This window comes from Bactrocera oleae, chromosome 4, assembly GCF_042242935.1.
Source record: "Bactrocera oleae isolate idBacOlea1 chromosome 4, idBacOlea1, whole genome shotgun sequence".
In the NCBI taxonomy this organism is placed as follows: Eukaryota; Metazoa; Arthropoda; class Insecta; order Diptera; family Tephritidae; genus Bactrocera; species Bactrocera oleae.
Window position 1 is genome coordinate 43,314,095 of NC_091538.1, and position 21,592 is coordinate 43,335,686.

Genomic DNA, 21,592 nt, shown 5'->3' on the forward strand with positions numbered 1-21,592 from the left:
CATGGTTTTATAATAGCTCGATTTCGCCCATATTCACAACACAATACACAAAGAAAGTAAAAACAATGGTTAAAATTGGTTTATTCGTTTCTGAGATATAAGATTTCATTCAACGGTGAGCGTTGCCACGTCCGTTGTCCAATTTTTACACTGGCTTCAATTAAGTCTTACCATCTCGGTTAGGTGAACAAAACTATTTTACTCCGTATCAGCATGTTGCGAGAGTATACCAAAACTAACACGAAGTGAACAAATTAAATTGAACATTTCTCCACGATATAAAACAAACCAAGAAAAATGTTAATTTCGGTTGCATCGAAGCTATAATTCTCTTCACAAAATTCCATACAAGAACTTGGATTAGTCGTTCAGTTTCTATGACAGCTATATGCTTAAATAGTCCGATCTGAAAAATTTGTCCAAAATTTGTACAATTGTCTTAGACAATAAACTTGTCAAGTACAGAATTTTTCCGTACAAAAACTTGATTTCCATCGTTCTGTTTGTATGATAACTATATGCTATAGTGGTTCGATTGCGGCGGCTCCAACAAGTGAGTGGCTTCTTCAAGAAAAAGACACGTGTGCAAAGATTCATATCTATATTTCAAACACTGTAGGACTACAGACAGACAGACGTACATGGCTAAATAAACTCAGCTAATCGCTGAACATTTATATATATTATATATATAAGGCCTCCGATGTTTTCTACTGGGTATTACAAACTTTGTTGCAAACTTAATACACCCAGTTCAGAGTATAACGATTATATATACACACATAGGGGTATCCAACCATATATATTATAATAATCGGACCCATTAGTCACCATTGTGTATCATTATTAGTCTCAGACTCCTAGGATAAGATAAGATACTTTAGAATTCATTATTTTTCCTTGAAAACTTCTCCAGATCAGTAAAGATGACACCGTTAATTTTTTGTCCGGTGAAACTCTGACCTTACCTTACCTTTGTAAAAAAAACTTTCATTATATTAAGCTAGAATAGACGATATTCCACCACGATATGGTTCAGTTTGTTCGTCAGTGTAGTTAAATTTCAAGGGTTCAGAAACTATTAGAAAACGCTACATATTAATCTGGTGGCAATACTGCGCTATATTTTATCTCGTAGTTGGGTGGAACTGTAAAATTTAAAATTGCAATTGTTTGTAAGCTTTACACTGAATTCAATAATCTCCTGTTTACTCTATTTTATGAGAGAAATATTGCGGAATAGAGCAAAAACAACACAAAATTCAATTTGTACTCATTCAAATTGTGTTGTCGGCAGAAAAGCGTTTTAAAAATTAAAGCTGGGAAGATGGAGAGGCCAACGGTAGCATAACCGACTATCCTAACTCCACAAAATTGATGCTGAAAAGCCAATAAAAATGAATGGACTGAGTAAAGTGCGAACGTGGCGATTAAAGTAAAGAACATGTCTACATCTTTTCAAGGAATATACATATACATAAGTATATATATGAAATAAGTGCATATATCTAGTTGATTCTTAGCCATTTTTATTGGAAATCGGTGACCAAAACAAATTTATTAGATTGCTGATTCAATGGAGAGAATTTAGTGCACAAGCGTAGTACCCGGTTACTGTGACGAGTAAAAGCGGAAACTCGATAAAAAAATTTAATTTATCTTAAAAAATAATAAAGAGTTTCACAATAGTGCGTAGATTGCAGTCAATGAACTTTTATAATTTCTATAATCAGAGTTTTGAAAAGCAAGGATATGCTCTTTCGTAAAGCTACTAATTGAATCGGAATTATCTAATTTAGGTAATATGCATACATTTTCGATGTATACCATATAAGCTAAAATTATTAAATGGCGAAAATAAGAACATTTTAAAACCAAAGCAAACATATTGTAAATGAGACCAAAAGAGGTAATCAGATTAAAACGGGTGTTTTTTCAGACATGTGGTGTGCAATGAGACCGTACTTTTCTTGGAGTCAGAAACCTAAAATAATATTTTCTGAATATACAAAAAACCCCACTAAACAGCCATATACATTTTTTTATAAGACTCCTAGTTATGCCGAAAATCGATTTTTAACCTTCGAAAATTCACCACGGCCCTGCTTCCATTTCCCGACTTCAGATCGATCGTAAACTATTTTTCCCTTAATGTTTGATATTGCATGTTTCGTTTCCTATCTACCCTGGTCTATATAGCAAGGTGTCTTCTTAAATCAACCGAACTTTTCGTAAATACATAACATAAAATTGACATAATATTATCTTTGAAAATTGTTAATATCTATTCAAAATGGGTTCCATTAGACTTAAACAACGTTTGGAACAATCCATCAATGCTTGCATAGCATTTTTTATGTCATTTATAGTAGGAATATTCTTCAGCACCACGCTTACGGCTGCTTGAGTGACAAGGATGGAAATAGAAAATAGTCACATTGTGATAAATCAGGCAAATACTTAATTGATGAGAGAAATCCGTTCTCTCATTAAAAACTCGTTCATGATTTTTGGTCTTCAAATTTATGTTCAAACGGGATTTGTTTTTAAAGCGATAGAAAATCTGAGTTCACTTCACTTTACTTTTAATTAGACATGTGGTTTTCAAGAAGAAATAATACGCATATAATTTAGATATATGGCTAAAAATTTAGCGAAAAGCCCAATTTTCGACCATTTTTTGGAGCAATTGAGGCCGTGGGTCAGAAATAACTCGCCGAATATTCTCTTCAAAGGCGTCAATCATTCAACAAAAGTTTCTCTCAATAAATTGATTGCTTCGTTGGCTCTATGGCATGTAGCGCCCTCTTCTTGGAATTAAAGCTCGTCCACGTCAACATCCTTCAATTTAGGCACGAAAGAGTCATTAATCATGGCCCTATTGCATACCCCATTGACAGTCACATTATGGCCGGCTTCATTTTTAAAGAAGTGCGGACCAATGGTTCCCTATGCCCTAATTATTTATTTACATTCCATTTTAGGGTGACGTGTCACAGTATTTTGTATATGGAAATAATGGAATAGCGCGCAGTGATTCGATAGTTTAGTTTTAAAAGGTTTAAAAGCAAAGGAAATTAATGAACAATTGTTAGAAGTGTATAAGGAGTCCTGACCTTCAAAACGCATCGTTGAGTTTTGGGCTGGTGAATTTAAACGAGGCCGTACTAGGCAACCACACCAGAATTCATTGAGCAAGTTCATAATATTGTTAGTAAGGATCGACGTTTGACTAAGCGTGAAATTGCTAATGCTATAGGAATCTCAGACGAATGAGTACTTCATATTTTACATGGAGAATTACATATTACCATGATCCTAAATTGAAACAAGAACGTTTAAAGTGGACTGAAGCTGGTTGTTTAGCTCCAAAGCAGGTTAAGCCACAACGATCAGCAAATACGGTTATGGCATCAGTTTTTTGGGATGCAAAAATAATTTCGTTCATTGATTATCTGCATAAAGGTAAAACAAGCAACTCTGAATAAATATTGCAGCTTCTTGAACCAGCTTGATAAAATAGGTCGTGAGAAAAGACCTGGTTTGCAGGACAAAAAATAATTTTTCATCCAGACAATGCACCTGCACACAAAGGTGTTTTAACAATAACAAAATTCAACGAATTAAGATACGAGTTGCTTGAGCATCTACCGGATTCACCAGACTACATCTTCAGAAACCTGAAACAATTCCTTGAAGAAGCTATTACAGCCGTAGACAAATATTTTGCAGAGCTTTCGGAAAGTCATTATAGGGATGGTATAAAATTATTGGAGGATCATTGAAATAAATGTATTGAAGTTAAGGAAGATTATATTGAATAAAAAAATATATTTCGTACCAAAAACAGTATTTTTTCATTTTGAGCGAAAAATCTTTTCAACCTACCTTTGGTTAAATAGGTAACCAAAATTTAGCTTCATCACAGAACGAAATTTTCTCGTGAAAATCGATTACCATCTCGTCTTAGGCCCATTCACCGAACTTGCGTTGCGCTGGGAGGTCGTTCGGCTTCTATTTGTTCATGAGTTGGATTCTGTAATCTTGTAAACCAAGATGCTTCCGTAAAATCTTCCATAAAGTGGATGTGAACAGCGCTAATTGCTGCGCGTGATGATGGATAGATTCATTCGGGTCTTCTTCGATGTTCTGCTTCACACAGTGTCTTGGGTGTGCACCGCGCGGCATCTGGAGTGGTGCGAAACCGATGCTTGGATGCGCAAATTACCGACAAGGCTAGCCAATTATGTTGACCGAGTATTGGAGGCAACGCAATACGTGGCAATCCAAACTGGATATAAATCAAGTAACAGCTGTCAAAAAGACCGACTCTGAAAGAAGTGTAGCCTCATTGATAACCACACTCCTAAAAACATCCGTCTTATTTATTAAATATGCATATGTTTCTGTTTATTTGCAGAAATAGAGACGAGTTTCATCCCACTAGTATTTTTGGAGTCGGTATACAGAAATATACATGAGGGGAGACCTGGGCCTTATTGACATCATTTCTTCTACTAAACTGCCAGAAAGGAGCTCAAGCTTCAGCGCCTTTCAAAATTAGAGATAAGTAAGTGTTCACGTAGTCAGCTGTTTTAACCGTTTTAGAGCAGATAGGCTGGTATATACTTGTACTTCTTTCAACAGATATTTAATGCGTTAGGTAGGGAGCTTTTAACACCAATTACATACATACGGAGCGTTGCCAATTACCCGAAAAACAGTGCACATAAATAAGCACGAGCAACCAAAACTTCTGGCAATCTCAGCGAATACCAGATTTCCACGTACACAACATGCGTGTAATTAAATTCCGTTACTCATGGCACTACTTTTAGTCGCTGTTGCATCACTCTGAACTAAAGCGTCAACAACAACAGTATGCAACAACAACACCATGCAACAGCAACAACAGCCACCATCAAACCGCCAACCGCAGCGGCATACGTCGATTGACTAATTTGGTTTGTTGTACGCGCAATCGTGCTAATTGTGTCGGACGGGTGAGCGGGTGCGAATGCAAGTTCGCATGAGCGTAACTGCGAGTATGCATGTGTGTGTATGTGGGAGCGCTTAATGTCCTGTGTTGCCGATTCCATTGAAATTGCAGATCGCATATGTGTGTGTGTTGTTAGTTTATTCGCACAAACACACAAATCAGCACACTTACATACACACACATGTATCGCTTAGTTGAAAGTCTTCCGCGTTCGAGAGTTGAATTGCGTCGTGGATGCTTTACGGCAATTTACTGCGCGAGAGGCGCCGATATGGAAAGTACTCGTGGTTTAAGCATACTTTGGGGAGTAATGTCATGTGTGCCAGAAAATTGATGAGCAAAATGTGGCCTAAGCGGCAGATATCGCGCACGCATACAGATATAATTGACGGCTGCTGCTGTTTATTTGCGTCAGTGTTTTGACAAATGATTTTTTATGGATGTATGAGTGTGTATATATATATACATAAGTGTGCTCTTTATTTTCTGCGTTAATAGCCTCATATTATCCTGGCACATACACATACATACATATGCGAATAACATTTGTGTTTTTGCTGATAAGCATGTCAGCGTGAAATGAGCTTAGCGATTATGGTCACGCTTTTGTGAGTTTTTGTAAATCATATCTATCCCTATATTCCAATAGAAAAAAGTATATAAGTAAATATTTAGTAAGGTCTTATATGGACCTAAGCACAAAGTTTATATTGTGTGACATTTACCAGGCGAGAGAGCCAGAAATCATCATTTTAAAAGTTTAAAATTCAAGTTGCAAGTCAAGTTCAGTTCAAGCACTTACTTAAGTTATTTAAGTTTTGTTCAAACTAGCAAAATAGTTAAGGAGATATGATGGTATTTCGAATAAAAGAAGGCAGTGACATGCCTTTTGTCTAATTAAACTACATAATTGAATTCGAATAGGTAGGTAGGTGAGAGTGCTGCCACCATGGGCTCAATTAACACTGGATATGCTATTTTAGTGCACTATGTTAGAACCTTATAATCGTGCTATCCCGTTTCATCGTTGCGCCGAAACCATTTGGTGCTCTCAATGAAAATACTTTTCTCTATTATGATTTTTTGTGGACTGCCATTCAAGGTTTGGTGTCTGTGGGGTTACAAGTATTTTTTGTCGGGCTTATGATAGAGCTGAGCATTCACATAGAAAGTGGAAAACTGATTTTTATTTCATACTAGCAGGCAACTGCGGTTAATATTGTTATCAGGCAGGCCCATTTATAGCGCATGCTCTCCAAAAAGCTAGTGCCCCAAATAGTAGCTGTAAGTCTGTATATACTATTTCTGGACCTATTAAATAAGTTCTGTTGCCATCTGTTCTATGCTATTTGTTAAAAAGGATACACAGATCTCTTTTGATCGTTCCCAGCGGGCATGATATTAACTTCGAATTAGATTTGCCTAAAGAGTTTCGCTTTAATTAATCTGTGGCGTTGACAAAGCCAGCAATGCCACCTGGCAATCTGCGTATATGGTTGCTTTCTATTTCCTCCCGTCGTTATTCAATAGAATTCCAGGCCTATGGACCTATATCTGTATACCGAGTAGTTCCGCTTGAAATATGCTCTTCTTTATTCACGTCTAGAGGGTTACCTTGCCCGAAAGTGACTACTGAAATCTAACCTTGGGAGAATATAGTCTAATGAATTCAGGTTTTGCTGGTTCAATTTACCCCTCTTCCCAAAGTTTGCCAGTTTTTTCAATTATACTTTGTGATTGGCGACAACTCTGTTCCTATCTACTTTAATACTTTTTCAAAGTTCCTATTAATTGTTGTATTGCATTTGGGTGTCACATTTCTCAATAGGTGGTAATTCTATGCTAAAACATGTTACGAATAGCACTTTCTGAAACTTTTGTAAACTCCATTGCTAGCAACTCTATTCCTAATTATGTCTTAACTATAGGCTGTCTAATTCTTTTTTAAACATATTTTGCTCAGAAATACTTTGTCCAGATAGCAGAGAACGTTGATATTAACTTCCTTCTTAAAACTTTTTCTAGCCACTAAAGAACCCTTTCTTGTCATACCTAAACTTAACAGACGTACTGTACCATATATCGATTTATCCCTATGCTTTACTCTACTTTTTTCGATGGCCTATCTTATTTTGAGGGATTAAATATGGTGATACCTGAAAATAGTTTTTTTTTAGTTAAGTGAACTCCAAATCGTGACAATATGGTAGATACTTGTAGTTTATCAATGGAATAAAATTTAAGTTTAAATTTGGAAAATAATTGCGAGAAAATATGAGCTTATGAAGACCTACCTGAAACTCGTAGTTTTCAGGAAATTTTGTTGGGATAACAATACACAGACCTTCATGAAAACCTTGGTGAAGAAATATAATAAAATTCCATAGTAGAAAATTCTTTATACTGATATATAATTTATAAAATATCTCGATTTAGGGCCTTTGGACTTTTCTAATTCCGCCTTCCTACCTCATACTAATCATTTCCAGCCTACTATAAAATTGATCTTTGTATTCACGTTTCAGCTTCAAACCGAAGTCAACCAAGTTAATTTAGAATAAAGAAACAATTTTTTCATCATAAAGTCGCTTAATGTCTCGTGAAAGTGTCACAATAAACGTTAATAATGTGGAGTTACATAAAATAAAAATGAGTTACAGGACAAGAGCCGAAGTCAGAACAGTATGGTCGCGGGCATTGAAGCTAGAGAAGCCGAAACACATGAAGCCAGCCGAGCGAGCAATTGAGCTCATCGCCAACATTTGCGGCCAATGTCCATTTCTCGCTTAATTAAGGTCAAATGGCTGTTGAAATTAATCGAACGGAGGGAAGCGGGTGGTGACAAAGAGCCGAACAACTTAAAAGACGCTCGACGGGCCAATTCAATGCGAATAGAGCCGAAGGAGGCGTGCTTATATACAACTTAATGTGCAAATTCTATTTTGAATAGTGGCCGAAAGCGATTGTGAATGTGTTAATGGTGGATACGTGTTAATGAAGCAATAATACAAGCACTTAAGTAAATATGCAAATTTAACGAACCATTACAATTGTATGGGGATAGCTGACACAGCAGCAGGTTATTATTTTCTTGCTTTTGTTAACAGGTTGGAGGAGATTTTTTGCTGTCAAAGGTACAGAACTTTAGTAGTCACCGTAATTCGTAGTCACACTTTCGATGAATCTGGCGTAGTGGCTGGGATTGATATTAGCCGCCTTAACAAATTAGTAGCAGGCTTGACGCGCTTTGTCGATTTTTAAAGGTCTGGTGATCAATGTCTAGGAGTTTTGGAAATCAGTTAATTTTTCTAAGATATTTCATATATTGATCGATAGATTAGTAACCATGTCAACTAGAAGGACGAATATACTCATATTCGATATATACCTTACTCTGTCAGCTTTGGATCAATTGCTACTATTTATGGATCAGAGTTGCATCGTATCAACCCTTCATTTATAACTAAAAAGCAGAAGTAGCTGACTGAATAAAAGGTCAGTAAAATATGAACGGAGTTGTACCCAATTTTTGTCGGTTGCTGCAATGAAAGTATCAGTATATTAGCTGTTCCGAAGTACGTCTACTTTCAGAAAGCTGAGAGTTCACTTCGATAGCAGAGCGATCATATGTACTAGCCCTTACCTCGCTGACTTTGTATTCAAGACTTGTCTAGGCTTATTTGGCCCCTTACCACTTGGTAGTAAGGCTAGAAATTAAAACGTCAATTGTCAAAGTTGTCTCGAGGAAGGCCAGGTCGCTAAACTGAGGTCGACTTACATACCATACGGACGAATCGGACGAATTAATTCCAGTTGATAATATCTGCCTCAGCAAATCTGTGATAGACTCAAAGCGCTTGGTTAATATGTTCTTTCTACAGTCCATGTTGATAGTAGCGAACATCTTGTGACGTAAAACTCCGTTAAATTGTTTTCAAATAAACACTTAAATAAAACGCTACAGAGTCAATCAATTTTAGTTGAGTTACTGCCCATATAAATTCAAAAAAACTTTAGGTATGTAGATGATGTATACATAGGTGCATGTGTTTAGGGTTGTGCGTGCCAATCATATAACTGCATACTTAGTAACCTTAAGCCAACCCAAAGAAAAACACTTCTTTTCACCCCGCCAGACTTTGCTGACGTTGTCAGTCTCGCTGTCGTACTCATTCAATTAATCAGAAGCCAAGTGTAATGTTTATTTTTAGTGCCATCACAGATTGTGATCTTCGCACCAACACGTCGCTGCGCCAACAGAATTCAAGCCTCATTTTCACCATTTTCACTGTACTTTTCCGCCGTTTACCGCCGAAATGCCAACACTGTTGCTGGTAATGTTTTTGCGCTCGTTGCTTTCGTGTGTATACGCGTGTGTGTGTGGCTATTTGAGATGTTAAGCCAATGGTTATGAGTTGGTTGTGCAAAGGCAGCGGTGGCAACAGCCAAAAAAGGAAATGAAGGCTGACGTTCTTCTTCCTTCCGTCTATTAAACGTGTATTAGGGCTAGCCGTTATCATTATTGTCAATCTAGCGTAAATGAAATTGATGAAGGCTGGCAGCTGGGTATGTACCGCTATATGTATATGTGTTCATTTGTGAGTTTTTGCAAAGGGCAATTGCTGTAGCTTCAAGCCAGGAAAAAAAAAACTATTAAATTTCTAATTGTTATTGTCAGTGATATTAAATTTTTATGCCAAATTACTTCACAGCACACAGGTTTAGATAGATAACTTTCTCTGTTACGTTATTAGATATTTGTGCTGAAACAAGAAAAAACGTTAACTTCGGCTGCTCCGAAGCTATATGGTAATACTCTTCACAAATACAAAAGATCCCTTACAAGAACTTTGATCGGTTAGTTTGTATCGCAGCAAAAAGCTATAGTGATCTGATCTGAACAATTTCCATAGAGATTGTGTCATTGCTTAGGCAATAATTCATGCCAAATTTCTTGAAGATTTCTCGTCAAAGAAAAAAGTTTTTCATACCAATTGTTTATTCCTATCACAATTGCAAAAGAGGTGCAAAATGTTTGATCGATATTTTAAAAACTGAGGGATTAGTTCGCATATATACAGACAGACAAACATGTTTAAATCGCCTCAGCCTGATTATTGATACATATATACTCGAATACTTCATAGCGTCTGTGACGTTTCTTTTTGGATGTTACAAACACCGTGGTATACTTAATATACCCTATTCGGTGTATAACAATTTCCCATATAGTGCCTTGATTTTGTATTGACTTGATTATAATGGTCCGACCTGAAATTCTATCCTGCTTTAACTGCATCCCAGAAAACTTGGACCACTGCGTCGCAGAGGCAACTCGTGGAGTATTTTTCTCTGCTCATATACCGACGAGGAATACCATGCTATGTAAACGGGTAGAAATCGCTGGAGAAGACTTTTTTACACGAATGGGTCCAGGCTAAGAGGAAGGTTGGAAGAAAGTTTTCGATAACGAGCTCGCCGTTATGCTTGGCTTTAAGCTACCAGACCATTGATGTGTTTTTAAGTAGAAGTAACAGGCGTTAAAGCCAACGCTTCCTACAGAAACCAACTTTCTTCTTCAGGAAATAGTCGATAGAACAAAAGTATGCTTAATATATAGGCAACTTGAAAGGGTCAGAAGATGTTCAAAATTAAACCAAAGTCAAAAGATTTAATATTTACGTTACTCTATTTACTCATGTCACCTTAATAAACCAAATTTATTATCGCGTATATGCGTCAATGATCAGGTGATCAACTCTGAACTTTCGCAAAATTCAGAGCGAATACTCCCTAGTCAGTACTCAAGCACAAGGCAATTGACATTATCTATTAAAGCGCTTAACTCGCCAAACTGCACCGACGAGCGCAATTGCCACAAAGTTTAGCCACTTCACTTCAAATGCTAAGAATTTATGAGCTGTCCCCGTGATAATTCGCAGTCGCATTACATGAATACTAAACCCGAGCACTCACTTCACTACGAATGGAACCAACCGTCGCCTCTTCCACATGACTGTCGGGTCGGCAACGCAATAGAGTTTCACTTACCGTTATTTTGTTGAACGTTGGATTTGCTGGTGTGGCCGCGTTAACCACAGCCGATGATGTTGCCGTTGACGTGAAGTTAGTGAGGGATGAGGGGGATAGCGAAAGCGACGCAGCAGCATTAATTTTTAATGACTTCTCATTGCCGACGACGAAGCTGTCACTCTGATGCACACCTACGTGTCCGGCCGCTTGTGCGCCAACAGCAACGGCCAGCTGTGTTTTGCTGGCAGATATGTTGCTGGTAGTAGTTGTTGTTACCAGCTCAACAGCACTTGTTGGTGCTTCCGCTGTTGCAGCTGCTGCTGCGGCTGTCATTTTCGGTTTCTTTGTCGGCGGCTCGGGGAGTATATCGCTGTCAGCCTCGGCATCATCGTAGATATTTTCATTGCCGCCAACCAGCCCCCAGTCGGCGCTCAGCTCTAAGTTGCTGCTGTCCCTACCAGTGTACAGTGACGGCGATGAGGCATATGCACTCGCTGCCGATTTTCCCGCAAAAATGTCGTGTTGATATTGTGATGGTTGGTGCTCCCCATCCTTCCGCGGACCGTGTGTGTGCTGCAGCATTTGTTGTTTGCGCTTTTGTTGTTGCTGTTGCATTAGCAGCTGTAGCTTTTTCTGCTGATGCTTCAAGTGCTGCTGGTGATGTTGATGTTGATGGTGCTGATGCTCCTCGGTGCGGTAGTCGTGATACAACACGGATGGCAAGTTCTCCGGAAAGCTCAGAATTTTGCTGGCCGACACTGACGATGACGGCGGATAGGCATAGTATGCGGCATGCTCGTGTGCATGTTTGTGTTGGTGTTGCTTTTGCTGTTCGTATTTCTGCTTCTGCTGTTGCTGGTAAGTCTTCTTCTTCTGCCAGGATTTGGTGGCGTGCACGTAGGGCTTAGTGCCACCGGTGGCGGTGGAGCTGGTGATGGTTGTGTCCTGCGTTTGTTGTTGTTGTTTGCTTTTACTGCTCTCAGGTTTCGGTGCGCTTACATCGAAGGTGCTGCCGTAGGGGCGTGGATCTGGGTATTGTTGCTGCAGCTTCACTGTGTTAACGATGGGTTGTACTGTCGTGCCTGCAGTACTGCTCCGCGCATTCAATCTGACAGTGGAAGTGTCGTATTGTGGGTTTGTCTGATATTCGGCCGGGATTTGGCTTGCAGGCTTTTTGGCTTTAAATAACAATAGAAAAAAAGAGTTGAAGTAAGAGAGGATTATTAATGATGAAGCCATCAATTTCACAGTTTATAAACAAATATTTTAAATTTAGTTTAATACTAAAGTTGGTTTAGGCTTTAGAAGAAGTAGGAAATATCATGGGAAATAGTTTTAAAAATCAGAGGTTTTGTCCGGCCTTTAAGAGAAATTCGTACATATTAATAATTTCTTGAGAAATTTTATGAAAACATGATTTTATTTTTGGGTTAGAAAAAAGTAGAGAAAACAAAATAAAAGGAAAAGGATAACTAAAAATTTAATATTCGTAACTTGATCACCAAAAAGGAACAAAATCACCGTTTAATAAAAAGTCTCTAAATCCCTAACCTAAAACGTAAGCAAACTTCTAGTGAAAGCGAACTTCACAAAAGATCCGTCCCCTAGGAAAACTAAAACAACTGTCTCTTAGACCCTGCTATAAACCTAACTCCTTCTATAATTTGGTGGGAAGAAACTTATTTACTTTGTTATGTTAGTCGGAGCTAAGGTCTAATCCAGTTTTAGTAGAGTAGTAGTGCACATCACTGACCTCTAAAAGCTTGCAATAGAAATAGTTTTTGAAACTAAAAATATTCCCATTCTTTATATTTAATATATAAATTTGGATTGATGTAACTCATGATTAAACTGTGTTTGTTTTTAGACGTGTGATTTTCAATAAGGTAATGCTTTTTTCGGAGTTGGTCTTTTTGACAACCGTTACTTGATTTATACTCAGTTTAATTTGCCATTTCACAATGGTGACACTTACTCCGGAATAACTTTTGCAAAACAGACAAATTTATTACCAAAATAATGCTTCGATTCGCGCGACTCATCATGCGCCGGGTCTAACATTCGGTCAACATAATTGTTCAGCAAAGTCGGTAATTCGAGCAACCATAGATCGATTTCTCATCCGGTTCACTTCAGTGGATAATATGCATACCGCCGCACAGTGTACTTTGAAGACGTTATTGCTGCAGAATATCGAAGAAGTCCCGAATCAGTCCGCCGTAGCAAGCAACAATTGGAGCTATGTCATTCCACTTTATGGACGATTTTGAGGAAAGATCTTGGTCTGCGGGCTCACAAAATTCAACTCGTGCAAGGATTAAAGCCGAACAACTATCAAGTGTCGTACGTGGCCGAAAACGACATAGGCACCGATCCTGATTTCCACCAGAAACTTTTGTTCAGCAATGGTTGAATGGTTACAATCTTTGGGCAGAGGAAATCATTTACATATTTTTTAAAAAATTAAGCCGGCCATAAATTTGCAGTCAATGGGGAACGCCATAGAGTTATGATCATTGACTTTTCCGTAACCGAATTGAAGGATGTTGAATTGCGTGACCTTTGGTTCTAACAAGACGGTGCTACATGCCATACAGCCACCGTAGCAATCAATTTATTGAAGAAAACTTTTGGTGAGCGCATTATCTCTCGTCGAGTTCACGCCCGAGATGATGGAAGTCTATCAAGAGAATATTCGGCGTGTGGCTGCTCCAATTACTGCAACAAGTGCTCTAAAATTGGCCCTCTCGGTTGGAATTTATTCGGTCAATTGGCCGAAATAATTTTTCGAGCATAATGGCAAGCCCTTATCGTAATAATATAGCTAAATTCTTAGCTATAACATTAAGTTATATGCGTTTTATTTCTTCTTGAAAACCACATGTCTAAAAAACAGGCTTTATAATGAAAGAAATTGTGTTGTTTAAAAAAAGTTCCATGATGGGAGGATCTACCGTAAAATGGAAACGGAATAGATTTTTCCGGCCAAAGACTGTCCTCTGTTCAAGAACAATAATAGCGAGAGTACAATATCGCTAAAGGTTTTGGCAACTTTTTCTAGTTATAGGTTTGCCTATTTAGCGTTCTTATACGACATCATATTATACATTTCCGCTGAATGTGTTTTTTTTTTCAAGCTAACATTTAAGTATTTCATATCCCTAACTCTATTGATTTCCTGTCGACTGTAACAGAGATGATATATTAATTTTAGAAATTTAGTGACTTATGTTGCACTCCTAACGGATTCGCCAAAAATAGGCTGCCCTCAAAAGCTTAGTCTAATGAAGTGTGTCTAATCAAGTTAGTCGCATGAGCGGTCCCCCATAAGAACTCAAATATAAGCCAAAATACAATACAAAGGGCAACAGCGGCAAAGCGAATGTGAGTAAATCAAGAATATAACACTAAATATAGCTAAATTTATAAGCAGTAATAGAAATAAATAAATATATAGAAAACAAGTAAGGAAGGGCTAAGTTCGGATGTAACCGAACATTTTATACTCTCGCAAAGTCAAACGGTATACTCGTTTGAGATTTCTTTGTGGATTGACTGATATTTTCGGTAGAAGGTCAACTTAGGCACTGGGGTCCACATATTTAGTACTTAGGGGCTTGAACAGTTTTGGTTCGATTTAGACAATTTCTGATCACAAGGTGGCATACTTTAAACGTATTATTCACGCAAAGTTTTACCCCGATATTATCATTGTTGCTTGATATGCATAGTGGAAAGTGAAAGAATCCGATGGAATGGAAAATGGTGTTATATGGGAAATGGGCGTGGTTGTACTCCGATTTCGCCCATTTTCGCACTATAACATAGAAATATGAAACGAACGTTATGCACTGAATTTGGTTGAAAGCGGCTAAGCAAATCCCAAGATATGGGTTTTCACGTAAAAGTGGGCGGTGCCACGCCCACTGATTAATTTTGAACGCGGTTCCTATAAAGTCATCTTATACCATCTCAGAGATAAAAGTTAATGTCTCTGGCGTGTTTAGTGCTTAGTTTATCACGCTTTTAGTATTTTTTAACAGTACCGTTATATGGGGAGAAGGCGGGCTTGTCACCCGATTTTGCTTCCAGTGAATTTTGTTATTATAGCATTAGCGGTTTAGGAGATATGAATATTAAACCTATTAGGGGCGGGACCACGCCCACTTAAAAAAAATAATTTTAACTGCAGATGCCCCACCCTAATGTGATGCTATGTACCAAATAATAGTCTTGTATCTTATTGCGGAGCTTAGTTATCGCAATTTATTTGTTTTTGAATAATGGCGTTTTGTGAGCGTGGCAGTGGTCCGATTACGCCCATCTGCAATACCAACCGTCTCACGGTACCAAGAAACATGTCTACCAAGTTTCATAAAGATATCTCAATTTTTACTCAAGTTACAGCTTGCACGAACGGACAGACGGACGGACGGACAGACGGACGGACGGACAGACGGACGGACGGACAGAAAGTCACCCGGATTTCAACTCGCCTCTTCATCCTGATCATTTATATATATATAACCCTATATCTAACTCGATTAGTTTTAGGTGATGCAAACAACCGTTAGGTGAACAAAACTATTATACTCTGTAGCAACAGGTTGCGAGAGTATAAAAAAGCGGAGACATTCAACCCAAGTGACGAAGTTATTTTCTTAACTTGAATGACTCCATCCAATCGATCACTAATTTAAGTACGTCGAAGATTAAATTTTACTTTCGGATTAATTTGAGCGCCGCATAAAGTTTTTCATAACTCACATAAAATGTGAAAATACTGGATGAAAGCATAGAAGAATGTTCACTTGTTGAGCCGTAACTGTATTTCTTTTGAACGTTTCGCGTTACGTTTTTGTGTTGTTAACTTGTCAGCTGTCACTGTCAACGTCAACATGTCCGGCAGGCAAAAAATACAAGTGAATTACTATGAGCACTTTCTGATTGCGTGCGTGTGTGAGAGTGTGACGTGTACTTAAAAGCTTTTTAAGCAAAAGTTAAAAATGCGGGGTATTCTTTTGTGGGCTGCATACACAAAATAATTAATATAAAAACTTTTAATGAAAAAATTCCTTTAAATTCTTGTGTTGTTTGTTTTATTAAAAAAATCGATAATTGCGCAAATATAATAATTTTTGGTGCATACTTACAACATAATTCCCACCAGCAAAATATTTCGCCATCCATACAGAGGCAAACTTCACAAGGATCAATTCGAGGTACCTGCAAAAGAAAAAAATTAAATTAAGCTGTTAAGTGATAGTTAGTTTGAGGAATTCTTAAAGTATTCTGCTACAATCTAAATTTGAATTCTTAAATATTAGGATTAGGTTATGAAAAACATTACATTAACTATGTAAAGCAATATTACCAAACAACGAAGTTATTATCTTAAAAGCTCTTTAGGAAAGCTTTATATGCTGGTTTCAACTACTTTAGAAGCGAATTATCTCTAGCATAAAAGCTAAATTTGATTTCTGCTGACGATGCACGAAACTTGAACGTAGTAGACATGCTTTTCAAAGTGATTGATTACCATAAATCGAAAATTTCCAATCTTGCTTAACCATAATACGAGTACTTTTAAAGTTTCATGAAATTTCATTCCATCTTTATTCAGTTATTGGACTTTGGAATCTAATGGACATCGAGATCAAAGTTAGGTCAAGGATTTTTCAGTCTATGCAGTACAGTATTAAAGTATATTTCAAGATATCAATATTTTTTGGTAATTTCACGATTTAACAAAAGCCAATTTTTGCATCTGAATTTTAAGAAGTAATAGTAGGTTTCAAAACCAAATATTTGTAAAATAAATTTAAGTTAATTTTTTCATTTTCAATAAATAGTTAATAATTATCAGACTGCCTGTATGTAATTACTTTTGCGTTGTCGAAAGGCGCTTTAAATTCTACAAGTAGAGATTCCTTAAGATGTTGATAAGGTCCATTAATGTTGTGGTCCAAATATCATAATATTTCGAAGAGATCGATATCGAAATTTCTTTTAATTTATTGTCAAAATATAACATCGAAAAAGTTTAAAGTTCATTTTACTACCATTAGAACTAAAATTATAAATTTAAATTTCATTACATTTTTAAAAAAACCACCTTCAAAGAGAAAAAATGTTTATTCGCCAGACTTATGCAATTTTTCTTCCAATAATTATTTTAGAAAGAAGTTTGCTATAAGTCGTCTTAAACAAAGAAAAAAAGTTAATGTCGGTTGCAACGAAAGTATACTTTCATAGGTGCAGGATATTTCAAAAACTGAAGGACTCAGCTCGTCATGCTGATCATATATACATATGTACATATATATATTTTATAGGGTCTTCGACGTTTCCTTCTGGGTGTTACCAACTTTGTGACAAACTTAATTTCACTAGTTCATGGTATAAATATGCTATTTAATAATCGTTTTTCTTGGGATAAAAATCAGAAAAAGAATAGAAGAAGTAGCTAAGTAGCGAAGTCGAACGGTATAAATTAAAAGATTTTTATCTTAGACCACATGAAGGCCGCCAAAAGATTGAGAGCCAAGCGTGCAACCATCGAACATCGAGGATTGAATAAAATTATTTTTAGGCATGTACATATTTCTTTCGATCAAAGAGGATACATCCGCCATATTGCAGATTATTTAGGCAGAGTGATGAGCTCGTCTGCACCCCTGAAAATGTTACTAGGACTGTTAGAAGCTTCAAACCTTTTAGGGCAACTTCAAAATAATGTAGATTTGTTGTATTTGCGCTTATCTATCATATTTATTTTTGACGTCCTCCTAGCGTACACATCTAGTAGGTGACAGGATGAAACGGATATATTTATTCTGAAACGGGGAAAGGAAATCTACTCCTCCACTAAAAATCATTAAAAGGATTTGCGACGATCTCTTTAAACAAGAAATTTTATTCAAAGTTCTGGCCTTCATGCGATATCTCTGATATTAGAGAATAATGACAAGAGAAACAATAGGAAACAAAAATATTTCAAGTAAAAGTATTTTAGTTGGTTTCTAATGTACATACTTGTAGATCTCAAAGCATAATATCTATCGAATTAATGCTTAATTTGTGAATTATTTGATCAGTATTACTCCTTTATCCACCATATTTAAAATTGATCTGACAGGTAATTCATTTTTATTGATAAGCATTCTTCATTATTATAAATAATTGCATTTCAATTATATTTATAAATAAATGCATTTATATTGTTAAACCGGCACTTCATTCTTCTCCAAAATCAGATTTCGTCTCTTAAACAACCAGCTAAAGTTATACAAAAACAGCTATTAGTATAAGGGGTATCCCTATAAAAGTATACCTAGGTCTACTTCCAAGAAATACACAAACGCTACGAGCATACAAAGTTAAGCACCGCAAGTGCCAGCAGCTACAATAAAGCCAAATCACCGTGCATACATCAGCATCTATGTACAAGTTTGTATGTGAGTATACACTCACCTGAGTATTTCAGTACAGACTTGGGAGTATGGGATTAGAGAAAGTAGAACAATGAATTATAGGGCTGTTATGCACAAGCCGACATATGCCACAGCAGCACGTCAACAGTGAAAAGGTACACCACACCTCTGCTTTGACTTTTTCCTTCACTTTGTTAGAGTTTACTCGTTACACAATTGTATAAGAGCACTGTAGGAAAATTTGGCCAAAAAAGTTCTTTCTAGTTTTGAAGTGCAAGTGCTAAAAAATTTGACAAGAAATCGGTTACAATTATGGCATGTTTCAATTATATAACAAGAAGGGGACTTATAGGACATAAAAATTTCTAAAATTCATCGTTAAAAACAAACCATAAAAGTAGCCAAATTAGAGTCGTTTCCCCGTCGTTGATTGTTCCTACTAGTCCATTAGCCGCGTGTTTGACAAAGCCTGCATGTTCATGTCTGGGTACTGGCTTAGACTTATGTACTCCAACGTGACTTACCTTTTGACCGTGCGTGTATTTATGGCCATTGTTGTGACACGAAGCCGCACGTTCATGCGGTTGCAAATCATCCACATCCGCATCTGCTTCCGACTCGGTGTCTTCTTCCAGTTCGGAATTGGTCGCACTGTTGCCTATACCGTTAGCGTTTCTGTCAGCACTTTCGTATCGTTCAGTGGATTTTTCCAACTTCAACATTTGTTCGGACAGCAGACGTGTATCATATTTGGCTTTTGACTGTTCGGTATCCAAGTCGTAGGAGAGTTGGTCGTGATCCTCGAAATACTCGAAGGGTGCTGCAATGGCTGGGGGAGAGAAGATAAAGAATACAATAAGTGGGACATATGTACAAGGCGGGTGCGTGGGTTCAAATGGAACAATATTTAATAATGTGAGGTAGAAACAAACAGGTAAATAAGGTATAAGGGGTTCTAAAGCTGAGAAAACATGTCCAAAATTAGGTACGTGCTTATATTATATGCAAAAAATGCTGTTAGGTCTTCGTTTTATTTTATATTGATGGTTGTTTCCAACATTAAATGATAATAAAACAAAACTATTAAATAACAAAGAAATGTATATGTTTGTGGAAAAAACAGAAGAGAGAGAACAAAAAGAAGAGCGGAATCAAGCAATTGACGTACGATGAAAAGCACATGGGTACATAATTTCGTTGAAAATTTTTAACTCTATATTACTCGACATTAATTCAACTTTCTAGCTGATTTCATTCAATAAGTGAGTGCTATTTGGTTGTTTCGATGAACTTTACGAATTAAAATCCGGTGATTAGAGCAAAAAGATTGGTATTGTTGATGGGCATAATCAGACCACTGTCACGCCTACAAAACGCCATTAATTGAAAACCAATAAATTGACATAACTAAGTTCCAAAAAAGGTACAAGACTGTTATATAACGAATTGCATTAGGCAGGGACATCTGCAGTTTTTTTGAAGTGAGCGTGGTCCCGCCCTCTAATAGGTTTAATGTACATATCTCTTAACCACTAAAGCTATAATAACCAAATTTACTCAGTACAAACATTTTTACAACCCTACTGACAGTGTGAAAATGAATGAAAGTAATGAATGAGGTATGTGAGATACTTAAATGAAACTCAGAGAGCATATTTGCCGTTCGCAATATATAGTAATGCCAAAAATATATAAAAGCTGGACAATACTACCCCTATCTCCATATGTACATAAATAGAGTTTTGTTGTTTTTACAAACCTTATGCCGAAAATTTTGGTCAGTATGTGAGTTATTTATTGATGACATTTCTTGAAAATATGTTCTCGAGCATATAACAATGTCAAATGATGCGATATTTTAATGAAAATAAGTAAACACGTTTTCTTAAAAATTATAAAAATATATTAATGATAAACCATGGTATAAACCTCATATCCCTAATATAATGAATTCCCATCCTCTGGTTGAAGTTTTCCACATTATCACAATACATTAAGTTCAGCCTCTTTGGTTGAGATTATATCACATATATCTCATTTGAGCATGATTTTTATGTAATGTTAGCTGACGCGAAGTAAAATATAACAATAAAACTTAGTGGTGTTCGGTTACACCCGTACTTAGCCATTCCTTACTTATTTAATATTTCTCCATTAACATTTAACGAAATATTTTTTAAATCACATATTATAATGTACCATTGATTTTTTAAAATATAATAAAATTTGGCCTTGTTTAAAACTAACTGAACCTCATCACCCTGAAAAAACCGTTCAACTTTGCATCTACACTTTGGACAAAGATATGAATATTGCGGTGGATATAATCCGAGTTTAAGTGTTACCAAAAACCGAGTTAATGGACCTGTTTTGCTAATACTTGAGATGTATCATATGTTATGTAGATGTAAATTTTTGACCAATTTTTGAAAAGAATTCGTCAAACTCCGTATTAAACGTACTTTTTGAATCAAATCAAACTCATTTAGTTTTCTTATAAAATAGTTTGCGAAAATATCGCCAAAATCAAAAAAAGTAGGAAAAGGGTAACAGAATTTAAGTTTGTTGTACAAAAACAAATAAATCTGTTAAGCTTTATTAAGACATCATTCGAAAGGTCTGAGTTTCTTCTTTCGTAATTAAAAATCGATTTTTAAATTAAAAATCGGTTAATAATTAGCTAAGATATGGGCTAATAGTGCGCAAATGTTCGATTGAATTGGTTTTTTAAAGTTAAGTCCAGATGTTGGGGGTATTTGGCAAATACCACAAATGGATTTGGGTTCCACTCGACAAGATCCACAAGAAAAATATAATCACTTCTCAGGAATTTTGGAGTGTCACACTGTGTTGCAATTAACTAATATTATTATATATACATCCACTATTTGGAGAAGAGAACTGTCAATCCAATGGATACCAATGTTCAACCCGTGTACAAAAATAAATAGTAACTTCGGTAACGGAGCAAGTTTCTTCGCTACAAGAGGGCTCTTCATCTCACCGTCTATAAGTAAGTTAAAGCAAACAAAGGAGGTGAGAAAGTTTTACGTGCGACGCCATGTTCATTTTCTCGGAGCATACTAGAGCGATGAGGAATAAACTTCACAGCAGGAACTAAAATCTC

The 21,592-nt window shown here is 36.6% G+C and overlaps 1 protein-coding gene across 1 annotated transcript in view; it reads right to left on the reverse strand.

The window, feature by feature from the left end:
- Positions 1-21,592, reverse strand: part of LOC106624490 (probable serine/threonine-protein kinase yakA) — an 89,685-nt gene that overhangs the window by 36,942 nt on the left and 31,151 nt on the right. Inside the window, exons 3-5 of the mRNA XM_014244239.3 lie at positions 18,990-19,294; positions 16,186-16,258; positions 11,051-12,210 (exon numbers count right to left, since the gene is read on the reverse strand). Of these exons, the coding sequence (XP_014099714.2) occupies positions 11,051-12,210; positions 16,186-16,258; positions 18,990-19,294 (1,538 nt within the window). The remainder of the gene's footprint in view (positions 1-11,050; positions 12,211-16,185; positions 16,259-18,989; positions 19,295-21,592) is intronic.